Below are 25422 nucleotides of genomic sequence, written 5' to 3'. Positions count from 1 at the left end.
CAGTTTCAGTAGAGTTGTTGGACCTAATGAAGAAGAATGAACAGGTAGAACGTAGTAAGTAGATAGGACTATGTATCAAAAGTCATTGTGACAGCAGCAGGATTTTCTTCTTTAAAAAATTTTCAGTGACAGGCTCTGTTCATTTTCAAAATTACAGCTTTAAACATCTGATTTTACTTTATTAGTAATTGTTACTTATATATGGTAGTCAATTTTTTTAGAAGTTTATTTATTTATTTTGAGAGAGAGAGAGAGTAGAGAAGGGGCAGAGGGAGAAAGAAAGAGAAAATCCCAAGCAGGGCTTGAGCCCATGACCCATGAGATCATGACCTGAGTTGAAATCAAGAGTTACATGCTTAACCGGCAGAGCCACCAGGTGCCCCTAAATATGGTAGTCATTTTTAAGGATGCTAAGCATGAGACTGGTTTTTATGTTGTTTCTAATGCTAGTTGTTGTTTTGTTGCCTTTCACTTTACAATATTAAATTAATGCAGCAAAATATTCCTCCCTTTATGAACTAACTTGGTAGTCCATTGTAATTATAGTTAAGACTCCACTGTATATGAAAACTACGATATCAGTCATGGAAATAAAATAGAACATTGTTTAATAATTAACAACGTGTCACTTTTTAGTGAACTGGTATGATTAGTGTTGTCCTTTTTCTTGAGTTCTTTAAAAAATCAGTATTACCTGGGAATGCAAACTGGTACAGCCACTCTGAAAAACAGTATGGAGGTTCCTGAAAAAATTAAAAATAGAGCTACCCTACAACCCAGCAATTGCACTACTAGGTATTTATTCAAGGGATACAGGTATGCTGTTTTGAACAGACACATGCACCCCAATGTTAAATAGCAGCAGTATCAACAATAGCCAAAGTATGGAAAGAACCCAAATGTCCATCAACGGATGAATGGATAAAGAAGAATGTGGTGTATATATACAGTGGAGTATTACTTGGCAATCAAAAAGAATGAAATCTTGCCATTTGCAACTATGTGGATGGAACTAGAGGGTATTATGCTAAGCGAAAATAGTCGGAGAAAGATAAGTATCATATGACTTCACTCATATGAGGACTTTAAGACAGAGAACAGATGAACATAAGGGAAGGGAAGCAAAAATAATATAAAACCAAGGAGGGGGACAAAACATAAGAGACTGAAATATGGAGAACGAATGGAGGGTTACTGGAGGGGTTGTGGGAGGGGGGATGGGCCAATGGGTAAGGGGCATTAAGGAATCTACTCCTGAAATCATTGTTGCACTATATGCTAACTAACTTGGATGTAAATCTAAAAAAATTAAAAAATTAAAATCAGTGTTACCAAGTTATAATTTCCATACATTAAAAGTTGCACATTTTAAGTGTACAGATAGATGACTTTGAGAAATGCATATAGCTATTTAATGACACTCCAAAACATAAAATATTTCCATCTCTCCAAGAACAACTAATTCTTCTCATGTTTAATAACTTAAAAATCTCATTTTATTTCTTTTGCTTGCTTAGTACTTCATGAGAGTAGATTTACTTGTCATCTCTACAGCTTGGTGTAGGGATACCTGTTGGTAGTACTTAATTCATTATACTGAAAATGAACAAAAGAGCTATATATCAAGTAACTAAAACGTGGTTAGAAATGGTTGTAATTAAAATGATGAGAAAGATCTCGTTTTTTTCATTTTACAGATTAATAAAAAGTCAAATTAAGTTTGATATGCGAAATGTGCCACTGTAGTCTTTTATTGGGACTCTAAATGAAGAGCACACTTTGATGACTTTTAGTGGCTGTCAGTTGTTCCATGCTCTTTCTTGTAAAAGTACAGTACACTTTAGAGACTTTTCCTTCTTACATTCTTAAATGTGATTTGAATTGGAGCTGCTAATCATTGGCAAGGAATCTGTCAGAGGGTATAAAGTATTTTCTTATTGATTCATTGAGTCTTATTCCTGTGATTTTTATCTTGAATATTGACATGTATAGAGTTGAAACTGAACCTTATGTAGTTATTAGTTCAATATTCTCTGTACTCAAGGTAGATTTTGAACCTTATTTTATTTTATTTAAATTATGTTAATTTTTAACACAAGTCTTTGATATAAACCACTCTTACTATTTTAAGAGTGGTAATATTTATATAGCCATACTTGAGATAAAAATTATATAGCTAACATAAAAGTAATACTAAAGAATGAGAGAGAAAGGGGTTAACTTTGTTTTTTGTTGGTTTGATACTTAGATTGAAGTTACTGAGCTATTTTTCATGTTAACAGAAAACAGATTTAGCTGACATGTATTAATTAGATTAAGGAACACTTAGTTTTAATTTATAGAAGAATATTCTGATGATAAAGAATATCGGCTATATGTCTGGATAGCACCAGTCAATCCTTATACAAATATATTGTTTTTTTGTCTTTTCCTGCCCCAACACTCCTCTCAGTTTTTCCCCCCCTCATACTTATTCGCAGAATATTCAGGGATTTTTAAAAATGTCTAAAGAACTTTGAAGCTCTTAAGGGATTCCTTTACGTAGGATTTTGGGGGAGGAGAAAACCCCAAAAACTTTCAAATAAAATTTTTCAAACATTGGTCAGATTAAATTTAATGTTTAGCATGGGATAGAAAAGGATTAACTGTAAAATCTGTTGTTCCACAGGTACTGTGAGAATAGAGATGTTTCGAAATATGCAGAATGCAGAAATCATCAGAAAAATGACTGAAGAATTTGATGAGGTATAGCATTTCAATATTTATACAAATTGCCAACTTACACTTTTAAAATGGTGAATATATTTTAAGTTTTATTTTGATTCGGTGTTTAAGAGAAGATACTCTGTTCTCATTTATGTAATATTCCGTGCTACTAATTCCATAGTTAACGATCTTTGGGGATTTCATTGCATTGTATGGAGGTAGCACTTAATGACTGGTAACTGATAAGGATAATAAAATTAGTGGTGTGACGTAGAAGTTGGTTCTGGACATTCATTCTTGAAGACCATCTAAAATTCCTAAATTTATAAATACATCTCCAATAGTTTTATGTTCTGTGGAATTAGTCATGTTAAATGCTTTAAAGAAAAAAGGATTTAGAGGTCAAATAAGTGTTAATAGCCTGCATGTTATACCTGTTTAGAGATTGTCAAAGCACATTATTTAAGGTTCTTAGAAATCCTGATGGAAAAATAGCCTGCTTAACTTCATGTAATCCAGAATTCCTAAAATGATGTGCATCTCTCCTTACTTCCCCACCCCTCACTCCCTTTTTCTGTGTTCCTGTAAAACTTCAGTTTCTGTTTGGGGCAGTCTACTTTAAAATATTCTGATTTCCACTTAGAATACGTATTTTCTTAAAAGAAAAAAATGTATGTGTTTTCTTTGCTAGTCTTCACAGATTAATCAACTTTACACTAATGAAATGTGTAAACACTTTCACAATTTTGTTTGTTTATGGTGAACTCATTTCATGTCATGCTCTATGCCACCATTAATTCTAGTTTTAACATTCTGCCTTTTGATTTAAATAAGATTTCTATTTTTTGTAGGTGTTCCCTTTTTTTTTTTTAATTTATATATGAAATTTATTGTCAAATTGGTTTCCATACAACACCCAGTGCTCATCCCAAAAGGTGCCCTCCTCAATACCCATCACCCACCCTCTCCTCCCTCCCACCCCCCATCAACCCTTAGTTTGTTCTCAGTTCTCAACAGTCTCTTATGCTTTGGCTCTCTCCCACTCTAACCTCTTTTTTTTTTTTTTTTTCCTTCCCCTCCCCCATGGGTTCCTGTTAAGTTTCTCAGGATCCACATAAGAGTGAAACCATATGGTATCTGTCTTTCTCTGTATGGCTTATTTCACTTAGCATCACACTCTCCAGTTCCATCCACGTTGCTACAAAAGGCCATATTTCATTTTTTCTCATTGCCACGTAGTATTCCATTGTGTATATAAACCACAATTTCTTTATCCATTCATCAGTTGATGGACATTTAGGCTCTTTCCATAATTTGGCTATTGTTGAGAGTGCTGCTATGAACATTGGGGTACAAGTGCCCCTATGCATCAGTACTCCTGTGTCCCTTGGATAAATTCCTAGCAGTGCTATTGCTGGGTCATAGGGTAGGTCTATTTTTAATTTTCTGAGGAACCTCCACACTGCATTCCAGAGCGGCTGCACCAATTTGCATTCCCACCAACAGTGCAAGAGGGTTCCCGTTTCTCCACATCCTCTCCAGCATCTATAGTCTCCTGATTTGTTCATTTTGGCCACTCTGACTGGCGTGAGGTGATACCTGAGTGTGGTTTTGATTTGTATTTCCCTGATAAGGAGTGACGCTGAACATCTTTTCATGTGCCTGTTGGCCATCCGGATGTCTTCTTTAGAGAAGTGTCTATTCATGTTTTCTGCCCATTTCTTCACTGGGTTATTTGCTTTTCGGGTGTGGAGTTTGGTGAGCTCTTTATAGATTTTGGATACTAGCCCTTTGTCCGATATGTCATTTGCAAATATCTTTTCCCATTCCGTTGGTTGCCTTTTAGTTTTGTTGGTTGTTTCCTTTGCTGGGCAGAAGCTTTTTATCTTCATAAGGTCCCAGTAATTCACTTTTGCTTTTAATTCCCTTGCCTTTGGGGATGTGTCGAGTAAGAGATTGCTACGGCTGAGGTCAGAGAGGTCTTTTCCTGCTTCTCCTCTAAGGTTTTGATGGTTTCCTGTCTCACATTCAGGTCCTTTATCCATTTTGAGTTTATTTTTGTGAATGGTGTGAGAAAGTGGTCTAGTTTCAACCTTCTGCATGTTGCTGTCCAGTTCTCCCAGCACCATTTGTTAAAGAGACTGTCTTTTTTCCATTGGATGTTCTTTCCTGCTTTGTCAAAGATGAGTTGGCTATACGTTTGTGGGTCTAGTTCTGGGGTTTCTATTCTATTCCATTGGTCTATGTGTCTGTTTTTGTGCCAATACCATGCTGTCTTGATGATGACAGCTTTGTAGTAGAGGCTAAAGTCTGGGATTGTGATGCCTCCTGCTTTGGTCTTCTTCTTCAAAATTCCTTTGGCTATTCGGGGCCTTTTGTGGTTCCATATGAATTTTAGGATTGCTTGTTCTAGTTTCGAGAAGAATGCTGGTGCGATTTTGATTGGGATTGCATTGAATGTGTAGATAGCTTTGGGTAGTATTGACATTTTGACAATATTTATTCTTCCAATCCATGAGCAGGGAATGTCTTTCCATTTCTTTAAATCTTCTTCAATTACCTTCATAAGCTTTCTATAGTTTTCAGCATACAGATCCTTTACATCTTTGGTTCGATTTATTCCTAGGTATTTTATGCTTCTTGGTGCAATTGTGAATGGGATCAGTTTCTTTATTTGTCTTTCTGTTGCTTCATTGTTAGTGTATAAGAATGCAACTGATTTCTTTACATTGATTTTGTATCCTGCAACTTTGCTGAATTCATGTATCAGTTCCAGCAGACTTTTGGTAGAGTCTGTCGGATTTTCCATGTATAATATCATGTCATCTGCAAAAAGCGAAAGCTTGACTTCATCTTTGCCAATTTTGATGCCTTTGATTTCCTTTTGTTGTCTGATTGCTGATGCTAGAACTTCCAGCACTATGTTAAACAACAGCGGTGAGAGCGGGCATCCCTGTCGTGTTCCTGATCTCAGGGAAAAAGCTCTCAGTTTTTCCCCGTTGAGGATGATGTTAGCTGTGGGCTTTTCATAAATGGCTTTTATGATCTTTAAGTATGTTCCTTCTATCCCGACTTTCTCAAGGGTTTTTATTAAGAAAGGGTGCTGGATTTTGTCAAAGGCCTTTTCTGCATCGATTGACAGGATCATATGGTTCTTCTCTTTTTTTTTGTTAATGTGATGTATCACGTTGATTGATTTGCGAATGTTGAACCAGCCCTGCATCCCAGGAATGAATCCCACTTGATCATGGTGAATAATTCTTTTTATATGCTGTTGAATTCGATTTGCTAGTATCTTATTGAGAATTTTGGCATCCATATTCATCAGGGATATTGGCCTGTAGTTCTCTTTTTTTACTGGGTCTCTGTCTGGTTTAGGAATCAAAGTAATACTGGCTTCATAGAATGAGTCTGGAAGTTTTCCTTCCCTTTCTATTTCTTGGAATAGCTTGAGAAGGAAAGGTATTATCTCTGCTTTAAACGTCTGGTAGAACTCCCCTGGGAAGCCATCTGGTCCTGGACTCTTATTTGTTGGGAGATTTTTGATAACCGATTCAATTTCTTCGCTGGTGATGGGTCTGTTCAAGCTTTCTATTTCCTCCTGATTGAGTTTTGGAAGAGTGTGGGTGTTCAGGAATTTGTCCATTTCTTCCAGGTTGTCCAATTTGTTGGCATATAATTTTTCATAGTATTCCCTGATAATTGTTTGTATCTCTGAGGGATTGGTTGTAATAATTCCATTTTCATTCATGATTTTATCTATTTGGGTCATCTCCCGTTTCTTTTTGAGAAGCCTGGCTAGAGGTTTGTCAATTTTGTTTATTTTTTCAAAAAACCAACTCTTGGTTTCGTTGATCTGCTCTACAGTTTTTTTTTAGATTCTATATTGTTTATTTCTGCTCTGATCTTTATTATTTCTCTTCTTCTGCTGGGTTTAGGCTGCCTTTGCTGTTCTGCTTCTATTTCCTTTAGGTGTGCTGTTAGATTTTGTATTTGGGATTTTTCTTGTTTCTTGAGATAGGCCTGGATTGCAATGTATTTTCCTCTCAGGACTGCCTTCGCTGCATCCCAAAGTGTTTGGATTGTTGTATTTTCATTTTCGTTTGTTTCCATATATTTTTTAATTTCTTCTCGAATTGCCTGGTTGACCCACTCATTCGTTAGTAGGGTGTTCTTTAACCTCCATGCTTTTGGAGGTTTTCCAGACTTTTTTCTGTGGTTGATTTCAAGCTTCATAGCATTGTGGTCTGAAAGTATGCATGGTATGATGTCAATTCTTGTAAACTTATGAAGGGCTGTTTTGTGACCCAGTATATGATCTATCTTGGAGAATGTTCCATGTGCACTCGAGAAGAAAGTATATTCTGTTGCTTTGGGATGCAGAGTTCTAAATATATCTGTCAAGTCCATCTGATCCAATGTCTCATTCAGGGCCCTTGTTTCTTTATTGACCGTGTGTCTAGATGATCTATCCATTTCTGTAAGTGGGGTGTTAAAGTCCCCTGCAATGACCACATTCTTATCAATAAGGTTGCTTGTGTTTATGAGTAATTGTTTTATATATTTGGGCACTCCGGTATTCGGCGCATAGACATTTATAATTGTTAGCTCTTCCTGATGGATAGACCCTGTCACTATTATATAATGTCCTTCTTCATCTCTTGTTACAGCCTTTAATTTAAAGTCTAGTTTGTCTGATAGAAGTATGGCTACTCCAGCTTTCTTTTGGCTTCCAGTAGCATGATAAATAGTTCTCCATCCCCTCACTCTCAATCTAAAGGTGTCCTCAGGTCTAAAATGAGTCTCTTGTAGACAGCAAATAGATGGGTCTTGTTTTTTTATCCATTCTGATACCCTATGTCTTTTGGTTGGCGCATTTAATCCATTTACATTCAGTGTTATTATAGAAAGATATGGGTTTAGAGTCATTGTGATGTCTGTATCTTTTATGCTTGTAGTGACGTCTCTGGTACTTTGTCTCACAGGGTCCCCCTTAGGATCTCTTGTAGGGCTGGTTTAGTGGTGACAAATTCCTTCAGTTTTTGTTTGTTTGGGAAGACCTTTATCTCTCCTTCTATTCTAAATGACAGGCTTGCTGGATAAAGGATTCTCGGCTGCATATTTTTTCTGTCTAGCACACTGAAAATCTCGTGCCAACTCTTTCTGGCCTGCCAAGTTTCAAAAGGGAGATCAGTCATGAGTCTTATAGGTCTCCCTTTATATGTGAGGGCACGTTTACCCCTTGCTGCTTTCAGAATTTTCTCTTTATCCTTGTATTTTGCCAGTTTCACTATGATATGTCGTGCAGAAGATCGATTCAAGTTACGTCTGAAGGGAGTTCTCTGTGCCTCTTGGATTTCAATGCCTTTTTCCTTCCCCACTTCAGGGAAGTTCTCAGCTATTATTTCTTCAAGTACCCCTTCAGCACCTTTCCCTCTCTCTTCCTCCTCTGGGATACCAATGATGCGTATATTATTTCTTTTTAGTGTATCACTTAGTTCTCTAATTTTCCCCTCATACTCCTGGATTTTTCTATCTCTCTTTTTCTCAGCTTCCTCTTTTTCCATAACTTTATCTTCTAGTTCACCTATTCTCTCCTCTGCCTCTTCAATCCGAGCTGTGGTGGTTTCCATTTTGTTATGCATTTCATTTAAAGCGTTTTTCAGCTCCTCGTGACTGTTCCTTAGTCCCTTGATCTCTGTAGCAAGAGATTCTCTGCTGTCAGCTATACTGTTTTCAAGCCCAGCGATTAATTTTATGACTATTATTCTAAATTCACTTTGTTATATTATTTAAATCCTTTTTGATCAGCTCATTAGCTGTTGTTATTTCCTGGAGATTCTTCTGAGGGGAATTCTTCCGCTTGGTCATTTTGGATAGTCCCTGGCGTGGTGAGGACCTGCAGGGCACTTCCCCTGTGCTGTGGTGTATAACTGGAGTTGGTGGGCGAAGCCGCAGTCAGACCTGATGTCTGCCCCCAGCCCACCGCTGGGGCCACAGTCAGACTGGTGCGTGCCTTCTCTTCCCCTCTCCTAGGGGCGGGATTCACTGTGGGGTGGGGTGGCCTGTCTGGGCTACTTGCACACTGCCAGGCTTGTGATGCTGGGGATCTGGCGTCTTAGCTGGGGTGGGTAGGCAAGGTGCACAGGGGCAGGAGGGGCAGGCTTAGCTTGCTTCTCCTTAGGTGATCCACTTCAGGAGGGGCCCTGTGGCAGCAGGAGGGAGTCAGATCCGCTGCCGGAGGTTTGGCTCCGCAGAAGCGCAGAGTTGGGTGTTTGCGCGGAGCGAGCAAGTTCCCTGGCAGGAACTGGTTCTCTTTGGGATTTTGGCTGGGGGATGGGCGGGGGAGATGGAGCTGGCGAGCGCCTTTGTTCCCCACCAAACTGAGCTCTGTCGTCCGGGGGCTCAGCAGCTTTCCTTCCCTTTGTCCTCCAGCCTTCCCGCTTTCTGAGCAGAGCTGTTAACTTATGACCTCCCAGCCGCTAAGTCGCGCTTGCTGTCGGAACACAGTCCGTCAGGCCCCTCCGCTTTTTGCAAGCCAGACTTGGGGGCTCTGCTTGGCCGGCGAGCCGCCCCTCCGCCCCGGCTCCCTCCCGCCAGTCCGTGGAGCGCGCACCGCCTCGCCGCCCTTCCTACCCTCTTCCGTGGGCCTCTCGTCTGTGCTTGGCTCCGGCGATCCGTTCTGCTAATCCTCTGGCGGTTTTCTGGGTTATTTAGGCAGGTGTAGGTGGAATGTAAGTGATCAGCAGGACGCGCGGTGAGCCCAGCGTCCTCCTACGCCGCCATCTTCCCTCCTCCTCCAGGTGTTCCCTTTTCTTAACTTTAAAACTAATAACAAAGATTTTTTTTTTTTCCAGATCCACTCTGTCAGTGAGGTGGGCTCAGGCTTTTTTTTTTTTTTTTAGTAGGAATATTTATATTTAATTGACAAAAGTATTACACATGCATGGTAAAACAAACACATGTCACACAATACATATCTTTCTCATCAGGTGTTCACCTTTATTCTAGTGATACACACCAAAACATTGTCGTGTGCATCTTTACAGAAACATTCTGTCAGTGACTTTCATGCTGTTTAGTCACATTCTCTGGGAGGGAGGGGAGACCTTACTTTGTGACCTATGTCTATATGTCCATAATCACTTGTCTTCATTTCTGCAATCCAAAACGTTCTGAAATTCCAAAGGACTTTCTTCCGCAATTTAATGGTGGCAAAACCTAGCCCCAACTTACCTGAGGCTATTCATTACAATTTTTATTACCTCAGTCAGCGTGAATATTTATATTTATTTCTGGTGAAATATTAAGGTTCTCGATTACAGGGGGCTGCCCCAAATTCTCTTGGGTTGTGATGGAATTAAAATAGATGCATTTGTTAACTTCTCAAATTCAAAAATTTCTGGATTCTGAAATAATTCTTGAAATTACTTTTCATTTAAAACTAAGGTTTTTATTGTAACTTTGTGAGTTTATATGTGGCAAATAGAAGATAACCAAGCCAGATTAAGGTGCAAGTAGTAGGTTTACTCACCAACTACTGTACTACCATGCCAGGCTTGCAACACAAGTGATTGAGGTCACAGATTAAATAGTATGCATATTGGACCTTCAGGGCACTATATAAGAGTTTAAGACAGTAGTTCCCAAAGTTTGCTGCATATTAATAACACCTGGGTATATTTGGAAACTGACACCTGACTCTCTCCCTTATCCCTAGACCTTCTTATTTAAATTTTAAGGCATGCATCCAGGGCATAGGGATTTTTAAAAGGTCACCAGCTGACTCCAATGCACAGCAAAGTTCGGGAGAGATTTTGAGAAAAAACGGAGATTTAAGTTATAAAAACACTTCATATAGGAAAATAGTATGAGAGAAAATACACTGAAAATTCAAAACAAGATTATTATTGCTTTGTATTAAGATATTGAGATAAATAGGGGAAGATGAGGAATTCAGCAAAATGAAGATTATGATGTACCCAAGAAAATATTCCTGTGAATATTGTCAAATACTCAGGTATTGGAAGAATAGTAAACTGTTATCAAAACTGATAGTTAAATGCAGCAAATGAAATTACTCAAAAACTGTTCATATGGTTAAATATTTTTCTCCCAATATTTGAGAATAGTGACTAAATCAAAAAAGAATTTTTTAAAAACCACCATTTTATGAATAATTCATGAGGTTAAAGGGATACAGACAGCATAGGGAATATAGTGAATGATACTGTAATAGGGTTGTATGGTGACAGTGGTAGCTACACGTGTGGTGAGCATAGCATAACATATGAAGTTGTTTTATCACTATATTGTACACCTGAAACTAAGGTAACATTGTATGTCAACTATACTTCAATAAAAATATATAAATCAATGAATGAAAATAGGAAAGATTCTTTAAAAAAATTATTTTTTGTCCTGTTTGACAGTACAGCTAACACAGTTTTATTAGAATATATTCATTTAAAGAAGAATTATATATTAATTATTTTCTAAGGCTATTCATTTTATCACTAAGCATTTTAGCAAGAAACTGCGTTTAAATGCTTACATATTGTTAAATATACAGTATTTTATTGTTTTTGTTTCTTCAGAATACTGTATAGTCATTTAGTCCCCTGGGAGTGGAAGGAGGTTAGTTTTGGTGAAGTGTATTTTTTCTTTAATGGTTATTTTATTTTTTAATTTTTTTTTTTTACATTTATTTATTTTTGAGAGACAGAGACAGAGCACAAGTGGGGGATGGGCAGAGAGAGAATGGGACACAGAATCCAAAGCAGGCTCTAGGCTCTGAGTTGAGCCCAGTGCGGGATTTGAACTCACAAACTGTGAGATCATGACCTGAGCCGAAGTGAAGTCGGACACTTAACCTACTGAGCCACCCAGGCGGCCCAGTGTTTATTTTTGAGAGATAGAGAGTGAGAGTGAGTGTGTGGGGAGGGGCAGAGAGAGAGGGAGACAGAGGATCTGAAGCAGGCTCCATGCTGACAGCAGAGAGTCCAAGATAGGGCGCTCAAACTCATGAACTGTGAGATCATAACCTGAGCTGAATTCAGTGGGACACTCAACTGACTGAGCCACCAGGTACCCTGGTAATTTGTATTTTTTAGTAAAATTCAGAAAGATCTGATAATAAGATCCACTGGATCCTGAGAGCTTAGAGCAATGTCTGCTTCATAGGGAGTAGCCATTGAAATTTTGTTGCATAAATCTATATATTATATTATAGCAAAATAAAGATTAGATAAATTAGAAATAGTTTCAGTTGAAGGTGTTTATATTTGGGTAAGGTGGTCCAAGAGTATGTTACTGCCTGAGAAAGTATAGTGTAGCTACTATTCCTTATTACAAACTGATTCTATTCTGATGTTCATTACTTTTTTTTAAGGCTTACAAACCTGCACATAGCCAAAATGCTTTGTAATTGTAATGGCAACCTAATTTAGAAATATATTAATTCCTGGAGCAGTCTGTAGCTCTTTAGAGTTGGTAGATACATTTAGTTCCTGTTGGAGCCCAACACATAAAGCAAAATGTAATAGTATTACTGCTATTATTATTAGATTATTAGAGTCACATCTGCAAATGTAAACTCTTAAGTTATGTGTTCCAAAGGCCAATTTGCATGGTTTTCATATATGGAAGTGTGGCATCTATGTGTAGGGAAACTTTGCAACACAATATATTACTTACTTAGTGCCTTAAATTCTTGTCTGTGTTATTTTGTGTTATATTGCTCACAGAGTTTTATAAATTGTGCCCTTGTGTAATGAGTCCAACTTATCCAGAGTCTTGTTTTTTCTCCTCTTGTTTCTAATCTTGTGTGCTTCTATGGATTTGTTTATTTAAACTTAAGTATAGAACTCTTCATTTGTTTATCCATTTGAGCATTTACTAATCAAAGGATTAAAAATTTTAAGAAATGTAAAAATGGTTAAATATTATACAAACTGAGAAAATAAAAAGGAAATGCCAAAGATATTATCTCCAGTCCCAAATTAAAGTCTAATTTTTTATTTTATACTCCATCAATAAAATATTTTTTAGTCTGTTGTCTTAATAGTGAATACCTATGATAAAACTAAATTATTAGTCTCCCCTCTTCTCCCTCTACTCCATGCTTCTTCTCAAAAGGGTAGAGTTCTTATTTTGTAGGGAGAGTACTTAAGAAGTAACTACCTGATATAAACCTAAATCTTGCTTGTAGGAGTTATTTATATCAACAGCATTCCAATGTATTAATTAGAAGTAACTTTCTAAAATAGCTCTTATATACCAGAATGTATGAGTATGTGATTTCATAGTCAGCATGTCTCCTGTGTTCAACCCATTCAGAAAGTCAATACAGAAATAGAATGCTAGTTTAGTAATTTAGAAAGATAGATTACAATGAAAATAGTTGTAAAGAGTATAAATGGTCAATCCTAACTCATATCTATAAGGAAATCCAAATCATGATAGAAAGAGGAAATGGATCAGTAAAAAATTTTTAAAAGATGAAATTGAATATCTAATAAAATTATGTTGGTTAACTCACCCTAAAATATTTATTGTCTGTTATTCTTAAGTCTTTCTGTTGCAAATTAAAAGTCTCAATCTAGCTTTATAAAATAGATATAACTACTTGGTAACTACCTTAGTTCTGAACTAAACCTTATTTTCTAAATATCTGATAAAAATAGACAAAAGGTTTTTTTCCTTCTATCTTTGGTAATCAGAAGACTGAGTATATAGACCTCATTTCTTATATTACAGTGTGGTTTGCAGCATATGTTTGTTTATAGAATTAAATGCATACATTGCTAGATCAGTTTCTTATCAGATGTTATTAGATCATCGTGGCTTTAACTTTAATAGTGGTGTAAGATGAGCTTATAAAAGCAATGTTAGTGCCTTCATATTTTTTGTAATTCACTTATTACGTACTCAGATTTTTCTTTTTGTTTCTGTTTTTTCCCGAAATCTGTTTCCATTTTCTGAAGAGTTAAAATAAATATTTTAAAATATATTTATATCCATTGCATTGGTCATATGCAACTTACAAAATGAATAAACCAGGAAAGAGCGTCATAATACTAACGTAAGTGTTATAATACTAACCCCCTTGAGCATTGAACTCTTCTTACTCTTTTCTCTTGGGCTACCTCAGATACCTTTGTGATACAAACCAGTTTAAAATATGGACCTAGTGAGGGCATACAAAGCTTATTCTGTATATTAAATATTAGTAGTAATTGATTTCTTAATTTAATTAAAACTAAAGAGCAGTTTTAATATTTTCTTGCAGTACACCACTCAGTTTGTGTTGTACATATCACTTTGGAGTCTGTTTCACATTGAGGAAGGTAAACAGAATATTAAAGAAAGGAAGCAAAGTTGGAGGTGAGAAGTGCCCAGAAAATGAATAATCACATAGAAAAACTCATGAAGATCCAAGAAATTGTAATCTTTTGTACGGTGAAAAGGTACAAAATAGGTTGGAGACCAGAGGAAACATGTTGAATGAAAGTAATAGTAAATACTTATGCTTACTCTGTGCCAGGCACTGTTTTATATTCTTTACATATATCTAATAATACACATTTTATGAGATAGGTCTTGTATATCATTACTATCTCCATTTTACAGATGAGAAAACTGAGGCAAAAGGGGTTAAGAAACTTGGCCTGAGGTCCCACCACTTAGTAAATGAATTAAACTCAAACCATCTAGCTCCTGAATTCATACTTATAACCACTACCATATTCTGCCTAGTATACAACTGCAAGTGTGTAACCTGAAGTAGCTGGAGAAAGGGTCACTCAAGTAACAAATTTTGCTCTCTCCACTTAGACACCTTCAGTCATATAATAAATTTCCAGCTGTTTTTATTACCAGATGTCTTATGACTGACCAAATAAGTTATGGAGTTAAATTAGTATCTTTTTGAAAGGACCAGTTATATTCTATTGATATATGTTAAATCTTTTTGGAGTTACGCCATTCCATTATATTGTTTGAAACATCAACTCTCATTATGTGAAATGCTTAAATGAAGTAATCATAAGCCAACAATAACATTTGTGTCAGTGGGTACTGGCTTAAATCCACATCTGATTGTGATTAGTCATGATGAACTATGTATTGAGATTGTAATTACACCCTGGACATTTCAAGATTTTTATTTTTCAGTTTTAAAATATATCTAGAGGGGTGCCTGGATGGCTCAGTTGGTTGAGCATCTGACTCTTGATTTTGCCTCAGGTCATGATCCCAGGGCCGTGGGATCCAACCCTGCGTCTGACTCTGTGCTGAGCATGAACCCTTCTTAGGATTCACACTTTCTCTCCCTCTGGCTCTCTCCCCTGCTCACTGTTTCTCTTAAAAAATAAATAAATAAATAAATAAATAAATAAATAAATAAATAAAATATGTCTATAAAACATGATTTTACAGCGATATAAAGGAACCACATTTATATTTGCTAATCATTATGGACACCTTTTAAATTATCTAGCTAAAGCTAGGTATTAAAAATTCTATTTCTTGGGGCACCTGGGTGGTGCAGTTGGTTAAGCATCCGACTCTTGATTTAGGCTTAGGTCATGATCTCATGGTTGTGAGATCAAGCCCCAAGTTGGGCTCCGTGCTAGCATGGAACCTGCTTGGGATTTTATCTCCCTCTTTCTCTGCCCCTCCCCCTCTCAAGTGCACTCTCTCAAAATAAACATTTTGTAAAAGCTCTATATTTTTTATTGATTTTGTATAACTTTTTATTTTAACAGCTGCTAAATGAACTATTTAGTCTTTCAGACTTATTTATACAGGATTTATTTTTTAATATTCACTTTATTCACTTCAGTAAACATCCATTGAACATAACATTTGTCTTAGGAACTGTATATTTAGAGATTAACAAGGTTATAGCTCTAGAAAATGAGTTCATGTTTAAATGGAAGGAAAGCATTGTAAACTAATAGCAGTAATACCTTGACACATTCAGTAGTTGAGAAATATAACACCCCGTGAGAACCCATAGGGTGAATTAAATTTTCTGAGATGTGGGAGGATCACAAGTTACTTAGCCCTAAAACTAGGTTTGAAAGATCAATAGAAGTTCACCAGAAAAACCAGGAAGGAGCTTATCAGAAAGACATAGTTTGGATGTGTAGGAGGAAACAGATACGAAACTGGAAAATACAGATTATGGTAACTGTAATATTTTTTTAAGATTTTACTTGATAGTTTAAAGTAATCTCATGCCCATTGTTGGGCTTGAACCTACAACCGCAAGATTCAGAGTCTCACATTCCACCGAGTGAGCCAGCCAGGTGCCCCTGTTGTATTTAATACTTACAAATAAGCCATCCCCAAAACATTTTTGTGCTCCTGAGCACACTAGACAATGTCTTAGATAAATGCTGGACTTACAGAGATAAGATAGAGGTTTGAAAATTACAACAAAAATTTTATAGCATTGACTTGTAGAATTTTTCTTTCCAAATGTATTTTTGCATTATTTCTTTAATTGGTGTATATATACCAGTTGAATTTCTTGATACTTTAAGGCTGAGGTTTGCCAGAATTGGAAGAGTTATCTTAGGTTTAATTAGCAGAGGTCTGATAGTAAAGAGCATTTTCTCTTTAATTGCATTATGGCAGTCAGCCAAAATAATCTGTCTAAATAATTAATCTTTATGGCTATTTAACTTAAAAACAAAAGCTCAAACAATATATTTAATAACCAATTTTATTTAGGCCACTCAGAATTTTGTTTTATAAAAATCCACTGGATCTTTCCAAGGATAAGTAATATGTCTTTTTTTTGTTCCCTTGACACACAGTTTTTATGCATTCTAACTTTTTGAGGGAAAGCAAAAGTGAAAAACTCATCCAGTCACTGTGATATATAAATTCACAGGTGATTTTGCATCTTAAATACTGACTGTAACATTGTGATAATTTAGATCATGGTACTCCAGAATTTGGAATTTCTCCTAGTAATTTCAGGAAATGGTATTCTCAAGGATGTTAATGTGGATAGTTTCAAACACGTTTTAATGTACTCATTTAAAGAAATCATGTGTCATTTGATATACCCAAAAGAATATATGTAATATATATATATATATATATATGTATATAAATCTGCCACCCCCAACCTAAATGAAATACTGCTAATACTACCCAAATATCTTTGTGCTCCTGCATTCTCCCATTCCAGTGCTTCTGGAGGTAATCAAAATCTTGAATTTTATAAAGTTTTCTTTTTCTTTTTGATAGATCATTTATTACCTTTAACAAAATGTTTGTGAAGATCTATGGATGAGTAGAGAATCAGCCAGTGAATAAAATACATTGGCAAAATATTATAGTATGACAAATGATAGTAAATGCTATGCAGAAAAATAAAGCGGAGAAGGGCGAAGAGATTGGGAGTGGAAGAATGAATTTAAATAGGATAGTCAGGAAAATCTAAGAATGTGACCTTAAGTAAAGACTTGAAGGAGATAATCGAGCAACCATGGGTATGTCTAGGGGAAGAGAAAATTTCAAATGCACAAATGGCCCTGAGGCAGAAATATATATATACCTAGGGTATTAGAGACAACAAAGAAGCCAGTGCGGCTAGAGTGCACTGTTTTATATGTTGCATTTGATTGCTTTGTTGTCAGTACTTTTCCAAGATATAAAACAGTTCCTTCACATTTTTTTTCTTTGCATGGCATTAACTTTTAATTGACCACAATGTAGTTGTTTTGTAAAGTATCCCCCGTTTTTGTTCCTCTAATTTTTTCCTCATGGTTTCATTTAACTTGTTCCTAAATCTCTTGTATTTTATAATTGAAAGTTAGGTCTAATGACTTCATTAGATTTTTTTGCAAGGAAATTTCATAGATGATGCTGTGTACTGCATGTTAGGTCACTGTAGATAGTATATGCAATATCAGGTTGTTCAGGTAGGTTGCTACAATTGGTCACTTGTTTACTGTGATCACCATTGAATCTTTTTGTAAAAATGCTTTACATTTGCAACTATCAAATATTAGTACTCTGTTACGCTTATGCCACTCAACTTGCCACTCAGTGGTTTTAATATCCATCGATCTGTTTCTGAAATTTTTTATTTATTTTGAATGTAGAAACCAGTGTGTCCTAAAGTCTGGAAACAGGATATTCTGTATCAGTTGTTTATTAAAGGGTATTGGTCTCTTATGGGACTTAGTAATTAGGCATCCCTAAACGAAAGAGTTATTCTTCTGCAGGGAGTCAGGGGCAAACAATTCATTTTTGTTTCCAGTTGTGAATAAACCCAACAGTTAATCAAACCAGAAAGAAGTCATTTTTGTCCAATAGTCATTTACTTCAGTAGATTTTATTTTATTAGTATTTGAGTATATATCACATCTCTCCTATTTGGTCCATCATCATCATTACTACATTAGTTAGGCGCTCTCTGTCCTGCCTCCTTCGTTTTTGGATCTCTTGGCAGCAGTCTCCTTGCTCCATTTCCTTCACCTTTACTTCCAGTTACTCTCCACAGTGGAACCAGAAATATTTTTTAAAGCTCACATCTGTTCATGATACTTATTTGCCCAAAATTTTTCAGTGGCCACCCATTATCTCCAGAATAAAGCTTGGCTTTATTTTAATGAAGACTTTATAGGAGGAAGGGGCTCCCTGTGACTTGGCCCCATCTTTTCTCTTGGTTACCACCACAAAATCTGGTTTAGGTTGCCAAACTTAAAGTAGTTCTGTAATCTCATTGTCATAGCTTAGCTTTGTTTTATAGGCACTTGCTAATGTTATTGCTTAGAATGCTCTTGACCCTGTTTCCCCTGCCCAGTTGCCTCTGCAGAGAATTGACATTCCTTCCTAAGTAGTACTGTGTACCCTTGTAACGTTCCTATCATTGTACTTAATTTACTTGTTTATTTTTTATGTGTCCTTCTTTTCAACTAAAGTAGAAGTTCTTTGGAGTATGGGGGGAAATGGGAAGAAGTTAGCCAAGAGTATAATCTTCCAGGTGTATAAGTTGAATAAGTTCTGAGGATCTAATATACAGCATGGTGATTATAGTTAATAGTACTATGTTATATACATGAAAGTTGTTAAGAAATCTTAAATGATCTCACCAAAAAATAAGAAGTGAGTAATGTAATGTGATAGGATGTGTTATGCTAATGCTATGGTGTTAATCATTTTGCAGTGTATAAATGTATCAAATCAGCTTCTTTTATACCTTAAACTTAACGGTGTTATATATCAATTAAATCTCAGTAAGGCTGGAAAAAAATAAAGTAGAAGTTCTTAGGAGAAGATCCTTGTTGCGTTCATCTTTGTATGTTAAGAACTTGGCATAGGGCCTGGAGCATATTTATTGCTTAGTAAATACCTGAGTAGATGGACAGTTGGGTGGATGGATACTTTCTCCAAGTAAGTGTTTACACATCACCATTTTAAGCAGTCATAGTAATATGTCTTTGGGTAAGTATGTTGAAATTAGGTAACCAAAAGCCAGTTTCACCAAAAACCGGTGATTGTGTGTGTGTGTGTGTGTGTGTGTGTGTGAGAGAGAGAGAGAGAGAGAGAGAGAGAGAGAGAGAGAGAGAGAGAGAGACATTGTCCATCAGCTGAGTTAAACAATTCTTTTTGTTTTTGTTTGGCTTATTTTTATTTTTTTAATGTTTATTTCTGAGAGAGAGATTGAGCAGGGGAGGGGCAGAGAGATCCGAAGTAGGCTCTGTGCTGACAGAGAGCCCAGTGTGGGGGCTCAAACTCCTGAACCATGAGATCATGGTATGATCCAGTGTCAGATGTTTAGCTCACTGAGCCACCCAGCTGCTCTTCTCTTGGATTTACTCTTAAAAGAGTATTTTATCTCTTCAGCTATCTATAGTTTGCGACCAGATTGGGTTCCCAAATATCAAATGTTTAGGGATTAGGTAGTTAACCTTCCAACTCTGTCAGCTGAATGAACTCTACCTTGCAGTGGACCTCTCTTAAGATTGTTGCTTTCCTGGGTGTTGTATGGAAACCAATTTGACAATAAATTTCATATAAAAAAAAAAAAAAGATCATGGAAGTGAAAAAAAAAAGATTGTTGCTCTCATCTCAGGGGCTCTAAATTTTGTACTTTTTGTTGCTGGCTCTTATCTCTGAGGGTTGGTATCCTTTTACTTCTTTCCCCCATCATTGTCCCCAAAACTTCCAAAATAAACTTTTCCATTAGTTGCTTGTGTGTCCATTTGTTTTTTTTTTTTAATTTTTTTTTTCAACGTTTATTTATTTTTGGGACAGAGAGAGACAGAGCATGAACGGGGGAGGGGCAGAGAGAGAGGGAGACACAGAATCGGAAACAGGCTCCAGGCTCTGAGCCATCAGCCCAGAGCCCGACGCGGGGCTCGAACTCACGGACCGCGAGATCGTGACCTGGCTGAAGTCGGACGCTTAACCGACTGCGCCACCCAGGCGCCCCACTTGTGTGTCCATTTGTTAGCAGAACTCTAATGTTCTTCCTTGGAAGAGCAATTACTAGATAATCCTTATGTCCTCCAAGGTTCCTATAGTAAACTAGATGAAGCTCCATTGTAGAGTTAAGAATACGTGGACTTCACAGTCCCAGAACTAGAACCCTGTATGTCTGTTACCTAGGACAACTTCTTAAGATCTTATTTCTCTTATCTTTATATATACCAGTGTTTATCACAGTATACTGATAATACAAAATTACAGATGTGAAAAGTGCATACAATATAAATCCTAGCTATGTTATGTTTTGTACATGGAAATTTCTCCCCTTTTAGTCATCTAAATGTATTTGGAGAAACTGCTTTCTTACTGGACCTTTTTGGTTTGCTCTCTATTACCCTTCTTGCAGATTTCTGCCTGATACTCTTGCACCATGAGCATCTTTCTTCCTTTCTATACTTGTCTCGTATTTGATATTGCTTACTTTTCATTAGTTTATTCAATAATTTCCTTGTGCAGAGCATCATAGTAAAACTGCACTCAAAGAATTTAAATACTACTTGTGGATAAGGTATTTAGGCTACTTGATTATTATCTTTATTTTGCTATTATTATTTTGTTTTCTTAGCTTTGCTAAAAAAAGAAATTATTGCCTTGTGAAGGAAGTTAGTTTTCAGTATACCTCTGCCCTTCAATTCTAGACAGTTTTTTTTTTTTTAAGTTTATTTATTTATTTTGAGAGACAGCATTTGTGTGTGCATGGGTGTGCGTTTGTTGGGGAGGGGCAGAGAGAGGGAGAGAGAGAATCCCAAGTAGGCTCTGTGCTGACAACGTGGAGCCCAGTGCAGGGCTTGACCCCACAAACCATGAGACCACGATCTGAGGCGAAATCAAGTTGTGTCTGATGCACAACTGAGTGAGCCACCGTGGTGCCCCTAGACAATTATTTTTACATGGCATGTGTAAATGTGTCTAACAAAGAGAAATTTATAACTGGTATTAGAGTAAAGCAAGAAACTGTCTTTTGAAATAGATACAGATTTTTCTTTCTTTTTTAAAAATGTTTTTCATTTTATTTTTTTTTAAATTTTTTTTTTTAAATATTTATTTTTGAGACAGAGAGAGACAGAGCATGAATGGGGAAGGGGCAGAGAGAGAGGGAGACACAGAATCGGAAGCAGGCTCCAGGCTCTGAGCCATCAGCCCAGAGCCTGACCCGGGGCTCGAACTCACGAACCGTGAGATCGTGACCTGAGCTGAAGTCGGACGCTCAACCGACTGAGCCACCTAGGCGCCCCTGTTTTTCATTTTAATAACTTTTTGCACGATACAAAAATTTAAAAAGGATATAATAGTATACATTGTCAGTTTAGTTAGGAATTGAGCTAGTTTTGTGTTCTGCTGTTGATACCGTCTTTAGTGTGCCATAATCTTCATATTTCTCTGTTTTTCAGATTTTAACAGTAACTGCTGTTGCCTTGTTCATAGGATACCCAAAGGGGGTTTTCTCAGTACTCATGCTCTACCCTCAGCTTTCAGCTCTCTTGTTCTCTTGTGGCACAGAGCACTCCTACCCCACACTCTTGCCCCTCCATCTAGTGGTAGACTGGTGTTGCTTTATTGCCTTCTATTATAATGAGGGCATGGGGACTCTTTATTGTCCTAGTGCTAAGTCTTTTTTTTTTTTTTTTTAATGTTTATTTTTGAGAGAGATAGAGCATGAGTGGGGGAGGAGCAGAGAGAGAGGGAGATACAGAATCTGAAGCAGGCTCCAGGCTCCAAGCTGTCAGCACACAGCCTGATGCAGGGAGGGCTCGAACTCACAAACGATGAGATCATGACCTGAACCAAAGTTGGACGCTTAACTGATTGAGTCACCCAGGTGTCCCTAGTGCTGAGTCTTAATCATGCCTTTTGTGCCTGGAGCCCTTGAGGGACCCTCTCAGCTTTCCTGGCCATTATTTCTGTGACAGGCCTCAGGTGGTTTCCTGTCCCCTTCCCAATGCTATCAAACCTCTGGTTTGATATTGGTATTAGGATTCAGGGTCCAGGCCAGTGTTTTGTCTTATTCTCTCCCCCAGATGGAAGATTTCTTCTTTTACCTTCTCCTAGCTGCAGTGATTCTTTGCCTGGCTATGGTGGTGATTCAGTTTGCGGACTCACCTCTATCAGATTGTCTTTTAGTTTGCAGGGGACGAAAAGCCTGGAGATGTGAGCTAGGCTTCTTACCTTTCCCCCAGCAATTGAAGATCATCACCTGCAAGTCTGCACCAAGAGAGGGGCTCTGTGTTCTCCTCTCAGAATTTGTTTTTAAGTACCCACTTGAGACTTATGGAAAAGAGCTTTTGAGTGAGTGTAAACTCATTGTTGTACCACTGTGACAAACTAGCTCACACTTCATCTTTGATAGTTCCTTAAAATTTTAGGCTCATATCTTCTTACTCATTTTGGTGGAGACCACCTTTTCTTCTTAGGCTGTGCCATACATGATAGAGCTTGTTTGTTTGATCTCTTCTTGGAGGGGCTTATTCTTTGGAATGATAATTACTTCAGTTCAAGATGGGCTCAAGAAAACTTTTGTTGTTGTTGTTGATTCAGCTTATTCTCATTGTTGGTAGATTTCCACATTCTAAGTGAAAGCCAAACCCTATTGTTATGCTTTTGGATTTGCTTTTAATGGTTTTTTTTTAAATACAAAAATTAATGTTATGTGGTTGAACCTATTGGTCTTTTATGACTTCTAATTTTTGTATTGTGTTTAGTAAAAGACTTCCTCACCCTGAAAATATTCTCCCATGTTGTCTGCCATTTATTTTTCTTTTATTTTTTCCTTTTTTTCTTTTTTACTGGTTTTAGGTGTTTTGATTCATTTAGGAATTAATTTTGGTGTAAGGTGCAATATTTGTCTCATTTTCTTTGTAACGAAAAGCCAAATGCACCAAAATCACTCACTGAAAAATTCATCTTTCCCCACTATTTATAATTCTACCATAACAGTAGGATTGATGCCTGTAAGTAGTAGAAAATTTGACCAACAATGGCTTGAATTCACAGGAGTATATTTGTCTTCTGCAAAATAAATCTGGGAGTAGGTAAAACATTATTGTACTGCATCTCAGCAGTGCAGAGACCTAGAGTTTTTCCGTCTCCTGTCATTTTTATCTCCATACTTGTCCCCTTGATGGTTGCAAAATCACTGTTGAACATCCAGCATTACACATGAGTTTTAGATCACTGAGAGGGGAAGGGACAAAGGACTGAAGATGTCATACTTACCTAGTCTGGTCATGTTAAAGGCTTTTCCAGAAGCCCCACCTAACCAAATACATGTTTTTTCCTCAGATATTTCTTGCACATTATTTTCCAGACCACTAACGAATCTCCTATCATTAGTAGGACTATTCTTTCCTTCGATTCATTAGCTGAATTGTTTAATTAAGGTAGAAAATATTAGAGGTCTCTGGTTGGCTCAGTCCGTTGAGCATCTGACTCTTGATTTCAGCTCAGGTCATGATCTCATGGTTGGTGAGTTTGAGTCCTATGTCAGGCTCTGTGCTAGCAGCAGGGAGCCTGCTTGGGATTCTCCCTCCCTCCCTCCCTCTCTCTACCCCTTCTTCATTCACGGTATCTCTGTCCTTCTCAAAATAAGTAAATAAACTTAAAAAAAGTATTTGGAGTACCTGGATGGTTCAGTCAGTTGAGTGACTCTTGATTTTAACTCAGGTCATGATCTCACAATTCATAGGTTTGAGCCCTGTGTTGGGCTCTGTGCTTGCTGATAGTATGGAGCCTGCTTGGGATTCTCTCTCCCCTCGCTGCCCCTCTCCTGCTCATGCTCTGTCTGTCTCTCTCTCTCAAATTAACATGAAAAAAACTTTCTAAAGAAGTATTTAAATTAAAAAAAGAAAATATTAAATATATGCAGCTAATAACTTCACTCATAACTAATTTTCTAGCAGAGTTTGGCCTAGAAAAAACCAAATAGCTATAAAATGAGAATATTCAGGCACCATGTTCACAGAATTTCTCATTCTTTGCCTTGTGAATTTACATTTCTCTACCAAAATGTTTTAGGCTAGAGTAGGAAACCTCTAATTGGGTTCATTGTCAATTTCATGTTTTAAACAAGATGACACAATCTGGTAATATCAAGAGCCCATATTAGATTTTTATTCTTTGAAAAGTTGATAAATCTGCTCTGTAAAATAGAGTTATAGAACCCGTATATTGTAAAACTGGAAGAGATAAGGTTGCAGTTTCGGATGTGAAAAATTAGGTTTGGACTTCTTAATGAAATGCTTATATTTTGAATCTCTCAATTCTTAAAAATTCTATTTAAAATAACTGAAAGATGCTGTATGCTACAGGAATCATGATTAGTTTGACCTGAATTCAGTAGCAGATATCCTTTCTAGTCTAAACTTCTTTAATATTTTTTGTTTCCTACTTCAAATTATCTCAACTAGGATACAAATTGGAATCACTTTTTTTTTTTAATGTTGGCTTAGAATAATGAATTAAATTCTGGTTCTCAGTAACAATTTTAAATACTTTATGAATTATTTAGTTGTGGGAGATCAAAACAAACAATAAATACAAAGTCTTCAGTGTACCTTCAATTTCTGTCCACATCTACTTTTGAGAAAAAAATGTTGGTTTATACATAGGAAAAAAACTTTGATCAAATTGATATCATATGTCAAATTTAATAATGTCCTTTTTATCCTTTTTAGGACAGTGGTGATTATCCCCTTACCATGCCTGGACCTCAGTGGAAAAAATTTCGTTCAAACTTTTGTGAATTTATTGGAGTCCTGATTCGACAATGTCAGTATAGCATAATTTATGATGAGTATATGATGGACACAGTAATTTCCCTTTTGACTGGTTTGTCAGACTCCCAGGTCAGAGCTTTTAGGCATACAAGTACCCTTGCTGGTAAGTAACCAACATTTTATTTCTTCCTCAGTTAGATTTGTTAAACGTTCTATTCCACTTAAAATTTATTTAGATTATTTAAATTAATTGCTGTGCTCCTGAAAAATACCATCTCTCCCCTCCCCCAAATTCATCTGAATGGCTTATGTTATCTGTTTAGGTAAGATATATGCCGATTTTGGTAACTGGCATTTGATTGCCTTGAGAATGAAAATGGAAAATTTCTGGCAAATTTCAGTAAATTTGTCTCTCAACATTTAATTACTTTCATATATCATTATTTCATAATTCAGGATATTTTAGGAGTTCATTAGGCCATATTCT

The 25422-nt window shown here is 36.7% G+C and overlaps 1 protein-coding gene across 2 annotated transcripts in view; it reads left to right on the top strand.

Moving 5' to 3' along the window:
* Positions 1-25422, top strand: part of STAG1 (STAG1 cohesin complex component) — a 410134-nt gene that overhangs the window by 217636 nt on the left and 167076 nt on the right. For both annotated transcript variants that reach the window (XM_040480255.1, XM_040480256.1), the window contains 2 exons: positions 2669-2745; positions 24894-25098. In XM_040480255.1, coding sequence (XP_040336189.1) covers positions 2669-2745; positions 24894-25098 — 282 coding nt within the window. The remainder of the gene's footprint in view (positions 1-2668; positions 2746-24893; positions 25099-25422) is intronic.

The sequence above is a fragment of the Herpailurus yagouaroundi genome, unplaced genomic scaffold (genome assembly GCF_014898765.1).
Source record: "Herpailurus yagouaroundi ecotype Mexico unplaced genomic scaffold, PumYag 159, whole genome shotgun sequence".
Taxonomy (NCBI): domain Eukaryota; kingdom Metazoa; phylum Chordata; class Mammalia; order Carnivora; family Felidae; genus Herpailurus; species Herpailurus yagouaroundi.
This window is presented reverse-complemented; position numbering and strand designations above follow the sequence as displayed.